Below are 10586 nucleotides of genomic sequence, written 5' to 3'. Positions count from 1 at the left end.
GGGGGGTTTGGGAGGGCTCAACATTACCCACCACAAGTGGAACAGTAGGGGGGGGGGGATGGGCCTGGGTCTGCCTTTCTGCAACCAACAACAACTGTTCCAGGGACCTGCATACTGCTGTCAGGGTGCTGGGTATGACATTTGAAGCTGGCATACAGGCTGGCAAAAGGTTTTGTTTTTAATATTTTTAGTGTGGGAGGGAGTTGGCGACCACTGGAGGAGTACAGGGAGGTCATCCCCCATTCCCTCCGGTGGTCATCTGGTCAGTTGGGGCACTTTTTTGAGGCTTGATCGTGAAAATAAAAGGACCAAGTAAACCCGGCGAAATAATGATTATCGCCAGGTTTTATTTTTCCATTATCCGCGAAAGCCGCCCATCTTGTAGCCACGCCCACACCCGCCCATGTCCCGCCTTCACTTCGCTGCCGACACGCCCCCTTGAACCTTCGCCAGCGAAGCGAAGGGAAAGCGGTGATGCTGTCAAAACAGAAGCTTTCGATTATACAGATTTCGCCGCTTTTGCAAAATCGCCGGCCATCTCTCAATTTATGGCCGGCGATCACTTTCGAAAATAAGCTGGATAGCCAACATGGATTCAGCCAAGAAAATTCTTGCCTCACCAATCTATTACTTTTCTTTGAAGGGGTGAATAAACATGTGGATAAAGGTGAACCAGTTGATATTGTGTACCTGGGTTTTCAAAAGGTATTTGACAAAGTGCTTCATAAAAGACTCCTGAGAAAACTACCTCCTATCCCAAGACGTTCTAATGTCATATTGTGGATTAAAAACTAATTAAAAGATAGAAACAGAGAGTAAGGTTAAACGGTCAATATTCTCAATGGAAAGGGGTAGATAGTGGGGTTTCCCAGGGATCTGTGCTGGGACTGCTGCTTTTTAACGTATTTATAAATGATCTAGACATGGGAATAACTAGTGAGGTAATTAAATCTGCTGATGACACAAAGTTATTAAAAGTTGTTAAATCACAAGAGGACCTTACGAGACTGGGCATCCAAATGGCAGATTATGTTTAATGTGAGCAAGTGCAAAGTGATGCAAACTATAGCTACGTGATGCAAGGCTCCACATTAGGAGTCAGCACCCAGACAAAGGATCTAGGTATCATCATTGATGATACATTGAAACCCTCTGCTAGTGTGCAGCAGTGGCTAAGAAAGCAAATAGTATGTTAGGAATTAGTAGGAAAGAAATGGAAAACAAAACAAAAATAAGAATGTTATAAATGCCCTTGTATTGCTCCACGGTGGGACCACACCTCAAATACTATGTGCAATTCTGGTTACCGCATCTTAAAAAAAAAAAATAGCAGAATTAGAAGAGATACAGAGAAGGGTGAGGCTAAATGGCAGATGACATTTAATGTGAGCAAGTGCAAGGTGAAGCATGTGGGGAAAAAAGAACCCGAATTATAGCTACGTCATGCAAGGTTCCACATTAGGAGTTACGGACCAAGAAAGGGATCTGGGTGTCGTCGATAATACACTGAAACCTTCTGTTCAGTGTGCTGCTGCGGCTAGGAAAGCGAATAGAATGTTGGGTATTATTAGGAAAGGTATGGAAAACAGGTGCGAGGATGTTATAATGCTGTTGTATCGCTCCATGGTGCGACCGCACCTTGAGTATTGTGTCCAATTCTGATAGTCACATCTCAAGAAAGATATAGTAGAATTGGAAAAGGTGCAGCGAAGGGCGACTAAAATGATAGTGGGGAAGGGACGACTTCCCTATGAAGAAAGACTAAGAAGGCTACGGCTTTTCAGCTTGGAGAAGAGACGGCTGAGGGGAGACATAATAGTATATAAAATAATGAGTGGAGTGGAACAGGTGGATGTGCAGCGTCTGTTCACGCTTTCCAAAAATACTAGGACTAGGGGGCATGCGATGAAACTACAGTGTAGTAAATTTAAAACAAATCTGAGAAAGTTTTTCTTTACCCAACGCATAATTAAACTCTGGAATTCGTTGCCGGAGAACGTGGTGAAGGCAGTTAGCTTGGCAGAGTTTAAAAAGGGGTTAGACGGTTTCCTAAAGGACAAGTCCATAAACCACTACTAAATGGACTTGGGAAAAATCCACAATTCCAGGAATAACATGTATAAAATATTTGTATGTTTGGGAAGCTTGCCAGGTGCCCTTGGCCTGGATTGGCCACTGTCGTGGACAGGATGCTGGGTTCGATGGACCCTTGGTCTTTTCCCAGTGTGGCATTACTTATGTACTAAAGGCTAAAGCGGCTAGGGCTTTTCAGCTTGGAGAAGAGACAGCAGAGGCGAGATATGATAGAAGTCTATAAAATACTGAGTAGAATGGAAAGGGTAGATGTGTTTACTTTTTCCAAAAATACTAGGACTAGGGGACATGCAATGAAATAAGTAGTACATTTAAAACAATCTGAAGAAAATATTTCCTCACTCAACGTGTAATTAAACTCTGGAATTCACTGCCAGAGAATGAGGTAAGAGCAGTTAGCTTATCAGGGTTTAAAAAAGGGATTGGATAATTTCCTAAAAGAAAAGTCCATAAGCCACTATTAAGTGGGACTTGGGAAAATCCAGTGCTTATTTCTAGGATAAGCAACATAAAATCTGTTTTACTGTTCTGGGATCTTGCCAGGTACTTGTGACCTGAATTGGTCACTGTTGTAAACAGGATACTGGACTTCAGTCTGTCCCAGTATGGCAATGCTTATATTTGTATGAATTAAAAAGATGTCATTAGCATAGTTGAAGAATAGTATAGGTAAATTAGTCCACACACCCCAGTTTCATTCCTGGATTGTATTAACTAAGGTTGGGGGAAGGAAATCATGGTCATGATTAATGGCAACACTGGGGGCTAGACACCGAGGGGGACTGTTCCCATCTAAGCCCTCTACATCAGCAGGGTACACCCTCTAGGTAAGTCTTGGGGTTGGTATGGGTGGGTTTTCTTTAACACACGTGGGTGGGCAGGGATGATATCAGGGGTTGCAGAGTGAGGGGTTTGGGATTTGGATTTTTGTGGGGATGGCAGGGGGTTCAGGACCTTCAACAGTGTACCTGTGGCTGATAGTGAGGCTGCAGTTACTGATACCTTATGGAGAGGCAGCAATTGCAGGCATGTTATCAGCAGTCATGACAGCTAGTGCACAATAATGGCCCATGCGTTGTCACAGCTAGCTACTCCCCCAACCCACCCATCACTTCTGGTTCCAACCCTATTCCCCACAAACCAATTAATGCGAGAGCATGTGCTATGTGTACCAGTTTTATGTTGATGTTTGACATGGCTATGCAGTACCAGTTAACATGCACTATTTCATGTGTTAAGTGCTTATGCACTAGTGAAAAAGGCATTTTGTAACTAACAGCTGGTCAGGTACATTCTCCCTATTCTCAGTAAGGCCAATCTGAAGCAGGTGCTTAAAGTAACACTGGTTATCTGGGCTTGCAAAAGAAATCCTTGGTAAGCCTTCAAATAATACAGAACAGCACAGCCAACATGATTACAAATAGCCAAAGAGGGGATCTAACTGCTCCTCTTGTATTACACTGCAGCAGCTACTTCTCAGTTTCAGAATCTAATAAGTTTCTTCTCACTACTTTTGAAGTTCTCAGAGGCTTAATTTTGTTTTGAGTATGGGTGGCTGTCAGTTATGTACCCACGTGCTATTTAAGAGCAAGTAGGGGATTTAGGTTTGCTCTTCCCCTCAATTCATGAGTTAAAATGATCTTCCACTAAGGAGTCTAAGCTGGAGACCAATATAGATCTTCAATAAAAAGGCATTGTGTTGGAGTATGCTGTTAAAGTATTAGGCAAACTAGGCGGTTGCCTAAAGCAGCAGCAGCTTCTAGTAGGTGGTAAACAGCAACTGTTCTCAAAGCAAATGATAAGTTGTGAAAAATCAACATATACTTTTACCTGCTTGGTGGGTGGGCAGCTTTCAAATAGCCCATTTACTGCTCTCATTATTATGTATTAAATATAAAACTGCACTTTCACAAGATTCTTTTGGGAAATGTCCTATTGCAGTAACTTTAAACCCTGGGAGAAATTTAAGGGCCAGACAGTTTACTGAGGTGGGCACAAAGATGAAGATTCACCTAAGGTGCCTAATAGCTTTGTACCAGTCCTGATTAAAGTGCTGAGGTAAGGGACCAGTTAGATGAATATGACATTGAGGCTGGTGATGCACATTTTGGTTCATTATTAGAGGTGCTGGTTATTTATTAGAATATGTTGTGTGTTTTCAATTAGAGGTTTATATTTTGGAGGTTTTATGTTATATTTAGTTATATGTGTATATTTTCTAATTTATTGAAATATTTTAGATTATTTGTTACTTTGATGCATTTTAATTCACTTTGCACCCATGTTTACTAGGTAAAGACAGAACATAAGTGCTGCATTTAAATTAGATTGTTGACCGTCATGGCCTACTTCCTCCTTTGCCTTTAGATGATCTAGGCATGGAGTACAGCATCTCCTAATATACCTATACTAATCCTGTCAGGATTAGTGGCAGGATGTAATGGGATCCTAAGAAACACTCTGCTAAATTAATTTCATGAAAGTAGAATTAAGCAAAGCAGGAGTGAGCCCCTTTACAAAAAAAATAAAATCCTAAAAACACATTACTTTTTAAATTTGTTGATACAGCAGTAAACCGCAGAACACTATTGTCCATAGGGCTGGTAGGAGCCATGGTACTACAAGCTCACTTTCAAACTGCAAGGGAAGAAGTGCAAAGTATACACACTGTACAGTATATAGAGAAACCTAAAATACAATTTCTAGCTTATATCAACTTCCCTAACCTGTCCCCACCTCTTTTATACAGGAAAAAATATGCATGCTGTAAATGCACACTTTTAACCACACCAACAGGAAGGTAATCAGAGGGCAATTTAATGATGGTAACCTTATGTTTACCTGCATAGACTGCTTTGATCATATTCCTCCCCCCATCTGCCATCATTTACTGTGTCACCTCTATTTTAAAATAAAATAAATAGAACAGCTACCAGTCACGTAAGAGAATCTATTAAAACCAATGCCCATATAATGCAGTATGCAGTGTTTTAGTGTCAAAAGTCTGCATGGCGGTAAACAACTTTATATGTGAAAATCTGAAGAAAAGCAGATTGGTTTTTAAACAGTTTTGAATACATCTGAGGATTACCTTGAGTTTCTAACACAAGGAGATACTACCTGGGTCATAACAGACTGCTGCAGCTCCAGTCAATGGTGTCAAACTGAAGGAAAACAATGATAACTGTGCAAAATGATTCCATGAGAACAAGGAGTCACATCTATAGTACACATCCCAAGGCCTTCACTACTAAGGACTTATTTATAAATTTTCTTCCATACATATGCTAGAAAAGATTACAATAGCCTCACAATTATCAAAACAATGGGTACTGTACATGAACCCTGCTAAAAAAAACTGCAACATTAAAAATGAAAAAATGCTATCTATCTGAAGAGAGCCATACCAACTGACTCTCACTGCAAACAATGCACACAGAATCCACCATATAGACATTTCTACTTTGAGCAGTTAAAGTTACAACCAGAGAGGGGAAAGCATTCTTGGTACCATTCTACATAGAGAGGGTTAAATTTAAAAAAAAAAAATTTTTAAAAAGCTGAATACATGCTCCAAAACAAAGAGCAAAGATTTTTTTTCCTGCTCATAGAGCAATTATTTTCCCTAACTACAAAAACTGAAGCCTTATTCTGAGAGTGCCAAATTCTTTGATTGCAGCTTGTCCATTTCTTGACCAATATTGCCTTCAACTGTATCGCACTGGGCAAGCAAACCCTGAAAAGACAGAAAGAAGTTACTGGTATGTAAACCCTTTCTTGTTGTAGTTGGCTACTGCTGAGTTTCCTGTTAATTGCCTGGTGGTACAGTCATACTGGATGATCAGTAAACACAGGCATGCCTGCATAAAAGTGGTGAATTTACCAAAAGGAAGTATACTGTTCATCAATAGCCACTCTAGCTGTTTTCACGACAATCAACAGTGACAGCCTGGCAAATACTCACATGAAGTTGCTCTTGTGCAACTGCAATGTGATTGGAGTCCAGGGCCAGAAGCCCCAGTGTGCCAAGCTCCAGTTCTTCCTACCCCTCTTCACACTCCCCCCCCCCCCCCTAACCTTGTGCTACTTTCTGGACAATAAAAATAGGACATTCAAGAGAATTTCTTCTCCATGGTGCAACCACTGAAAACTAATGGGCTGGTGCAAGGAGAAGCAGTGATGTGGTCTGTATCTCTCCTATGCTAATACGGACTTCCTTAAATTTAGCCTCCCTTCATTGATTACCTATTGATGAATCCGCTCAGTTCAAGACTTTGGTTCCAAGATTTAAGGCACTGTATCAGATAGGACAAAAATACCTGATAAACTGCAGAGGTATTATGCCCCTACAATCTCAAGTTGATAGGCTTTTCGTCCTTCCTTCTAGTAAGATACTATGATTATCAAGAGCATGGGCTAGTGCCTTTTCTAGTGCAGTTTCAAATCTATAAAACAGAATTACCTCCTTCCCTGTGGGTGGAAAATGGTTTAACTAAGTTTTGATATAAATTTAAAAACTCCCTTATTCCCATAGCTGGCAAAAAATGAGTAGACCAGAATGAGCTCAGCAACAAAACAGTGAGAGAGTACTGAAGTCATTCCTGCTATTTGCACTTTATGGTACTTTCATTTCTGCTTATCATATCATTACTTATTTGTCTCCATTTTTGGTTTAAATTATGTCCTTTATTTTATATAATATTTTATTAATATTTTTTTATTGTACCCTGCCTTGAATATCTTTTTGTAGCTTGTATGTCCAGAAAGTGTGTTATTTGCTGCCAAGTCTCATATTATGCAACTGACCCTGCTGCAAACACCATGTCCAAATGCCAATAACACATATGGATGACTAGTAGATGATCCTGATTATGACATGTTAACTGGGTTTGGTTAGATATATTTATTAATGTTGCACTTTATGTTTTCATGTGCTTGACACTATACACCTATTTGAAAACTGAATTTACCTTTATTAGCTGTATAAAAGAATATCAATCATGACCTGCTAGGCAGTTTGTAAAATATTTACTTCTTAAAAGTCACAATTTCCAGGCTCTTCTTGGGCTATTCCTCAATTTTTTTTTTTAAAGGCCTTTTGGATAACAAACATTTGTGTCTGAAGTGAATGCATCATTGGCAATCACCTTGAACTACACAAGTTCAAGCCCAAGAGATTATGCGACTTTCTCAAGATCACACAGTAATAGATGGAATTGGACTGCCAAGTGTTGTGGCTCTCTGTTCTACATTAGGCTGAAATGGTAGCTGTATAGAATTTGTGCTCTGTTTGACCCTGCTAGTGAAGCACCGGATACACCATCTCTATACTGGCCCCTTAACAGTTTTCACAGATGACTTACCTGAACCTTTATCACTAAACCTTTCCTTTTGAGTTTGCAATCATTGAAATTTTCTGGCACATTCTGCAAGAAAACAACATGTAAATTACTATTTCTTGCACCATAACTGCTTGTTTGTAATGCTACTTAAGGGACATGTTTTACTAAAGTGCACTAGATTTTTGAACTAACACAGGTTAATAGTCAAAACCATAAATACTGTATATACTTTTGCACTCATAAGGAAACTTATGTCTTACCTGATAATTTTAACTTTCCTTTAGTCCTACCAGACCAGTTCAGAACTAATGGGCTATGTCTGTCGACAAGCAGAGACGGAGACAAAGAAAGTAGTTCCATGTGATTCACCCGTAAAGAGGACCATGCAGCCATGGAATACTCAGTATTTCGAATAGCCAAGCAATAGTATTCATGTCCATATTATCAGTCAAACTGAATAGCTGAGGCAAAATACCATACTCAGCCAAAAACATATACTAGCCAAGTAGGTATGAACTCTGACATGCAGTACTTTTTGACTGAATCAGGAAGTAAATGATACAGAGTATATCAGAGCAATATGAAACGACATATAGAAAAAATGGAATGAAGAGAATTAATAGGGAGGGGTTTCTGGTCTGGCCTGGTAGGACTATAGAAAAGAAAATCATCAGGTAAGTCATAAATTTTCCTTCCTTAGCATCCATACCAGACCAGTCCAGAACTAGTGTGATATAGCAAGCAATTCTGCAAAAGGGTGGGAGCAGAGCAAGGCCAAAGCAGCCCCAAGTAGAGATAGAGAAACCAAAGCGTGAAGGATACTGGTAGTATACCAGTCTAAGAAGTATGAGCGTTGAGAACGTTCCTTAGAAGGTTCCCAATGTCAGTGACTTTAAAAATGAAGTATTATCACTGAGAAGGAAAAAGCTAGAATACTTAGCTAGCTAGAGATACTGGAAAGTCCTGAAAAGGAAGGGAATAATGTGCTGATCCAGCTGAAGGATATGATCTGCTATATCTGAAATGAAGAAGAATGAAGAACCGAGTGTTTTCATAGTAGAAGGAATCGGAGGGATTACCCAAATCTGGGAGAAAGGAAAAAGAACAAGAAAATGCTGAAAGCTGTAAATATACCAAAGGGCAAAGACTCACATTTCCTTCCCACGTCTCTGTGAATCTACAGAAATGAATAATAGTGGAAAGGTTCAGAAAATAGATAAGAACATAATTAGGCTTACTTTTATTTTACTTTAGGCCTATTAGTTATACGGATTGTCCTATTTCCTTCTTGGCCTTTATAAATTCACTCAATTGGTTAACATCATAAAAAACATATTTCTTATCCTTAAATGTTACCAAACATTTGCATGGGAAACGTAATTGAAATCTAGCTTGCAATGAAATTACTTCTTCTCTCAAGTCCAAAAACTTCTTTCTACGTTGGTGTGTCCATTTTGAAATTTTCCCTCCTAGAAAGTCCACATTAGATTTTTGAAAATAAAGTTTTAATAATGTTTCTTTATCTTGGAGGAAAACAAACTTCACTAGTAGTGTGGATCTCTTTTTTTATTTCTTCATTAGACTGCTCTAAAAAAGCAGTCAAATCCAAACCTTCCGATTGATCTTTTAACTGAGCTTGAGTTCCTTTATCCTGAGAAATTTCTTGCTTTACTGGTAGGTAATAGATTTTTTGAACCGGTGGGAACATCTGCTCCGAATTTTTAAACTCTTCCTTCAAAAATCTGAAGAACATCTGTTTTGGAGATATCAGCTCACTAATTGGAAAGTTTAAAATTCTCAGGTTTTGGGTCCTCATAGCATTCTCTAAATTTTCAATTTTTCTTACAGTCATTAGTCTATCACTCACTACTTGAGTTTGAACCTCACGCAATTTTTGTAACTCTCCATCAAATTTCAATTGTTTAGTTGATACTGCTTCTAAATCAGTTTTCATGCTTTTTATTTGAGTAGCATTATTTAAGGAAACTGAAATAAACAATAAACAGACCTTGTGAAGGTTTTCTAGGGCAGACCATATAGCTTCCAACAAAATTTCAGCCGGTCTTACCAGCGGTTGAGTTGCCGCCAAACATAACAAAGTTTCAGTCGAGGAAATATCTTTCTGTTCCAGAACCACTGCTGTGGCTTGAGATCGTAGTCACCCTCCATTTCCTCCCGCGCCTTCGTTTGTTCACCCGGGACCTGCCTCTCTTTCGGAGACGTCAATATTCCTCTCTGCGGAACTGGTACTTCGGTAGGCTGCAGGAATGGAGGGGTTAATGGGCCAGCAGGGCTGAGTGAAAAATCACTCTCCAGGCCGGTGCTCTCCCCTGCACTGGCAGCGGAAGCGCCCGTCGGGGTCGAATCCAGGAACGCTGAGATAGATGTTTTTACGAAGTGAAGGAGTTTCCACCTTAGAAAGTAGAGGTCCCTTAGGTTTCCCTTTTCTCTTCGGCATATTCCACTAAATGAAAGGTAAAGGGTATACCAAAAAATAAAACAAAGAAGAAATTTAAATTTCTCTAGGGAGCAAACATCTCTGCTTCCTACTCGTCGGCCATCTTGGATCAGTTTTCCTGCTTTTTAACATATTTATAAATGACCTAGAGATGGGAGTAACTAGTGAGGTAATTAAATTTACTGATGACACAAAGTTATTCAAAGTCCTTAAATCACAGGAGGATTGTGAAAAATTACAAGATGACTTTACAAGACTAGGAGACTGGGCGTCTAAATGGCAGATGACGTTTAATTTGAGCAAGTGCAAAGTGATGCATGTGGGAAAGAGGAACCTGAGTTAAAGCTACGTCATGCAAGGTTCCACGTTAGGAGTCACAGACCAAGAAAGGGATCTAGGTGTCGTCATTGATGATACGTCGAAATCTTCTGCTCAGTATGTTACTGCGGCTCAGAAAGCAAATAGATTGTTAGGTATTATTAGGAAAGAAATGGAAAACGAAAATGAGGATGTTATAATGCCTTTGTATCGCCCCATGGTGCGACTGCACCTCAAATATTGTGTTCAATTCTGGTCGCCGTATCTCAAAAAAGATATAGAGGCGTATTTTCAAAGAACTTAGACTTACAAAGTTCCATTGAATATTTTGAACTTTTTTGGGATTTTGCCAGGTATTTGTGACCTGGATTGGC

At 39.6% G+C, this 10586-nt stretch overlaps 1 protein-coding gene and 1 long non-coding RNA gene across 2 annotated transcripts in view; one reads left to right on the top strand and one right to left on the bottom strand.

Annotated features, from left to right (window-relative positions):
- Nucleotides 1–2664: 2664 nt before the first annotated feature.
- LOC115471080 lies at nt 2665–5630 on the top strand. Its single transcript, XR_003942274.1, has 2 exons — nt 2665–3612; nt 3683–5630. It is a non-coding gene; the product is annotated as an uncharacterized LOC115471080 (long non-coding RNA).
- BAG1 (BCL2 associated athanogene 1) overlaps nt 5031–10586 on the bottom strand; it is a 37227-nt gene continuing 31671 nt past the window's right edge. Inside the window, exons 6-7 of the mRNA XM_030204745.1 lie at nt 7458–7520; nt 5031–5830 (exon numbers count right to left, since the gene is read on the bottom strand). Coding sequence (XP_030060605.1) covers nt 5741–5830; nt 7458–7520 — 153 coding nt within the window. The 3' untranslated portion in view covers nt 5031–5740. The remainder of the gene's footprint in view (nt 5831–7457; nt 7521–10586) is intronic.

This window comes from Microcaecilia unicolor, chromosome 1 (genome assembly GCF_901765095.1).
Source record: "Microcaecilia unicolor chromosome 1, aMicUni1.1, whole genome shotgun sequence".
NCBI lineage: Eukaryota > Metazoa > Chordata > Amphibia > Gymnophiona > Siphonopidae > Microcaecilia > Microcaecilia unicolor.
This window is presented reverse-complemented; position numbering and strand designations above follow the sequence as displayed.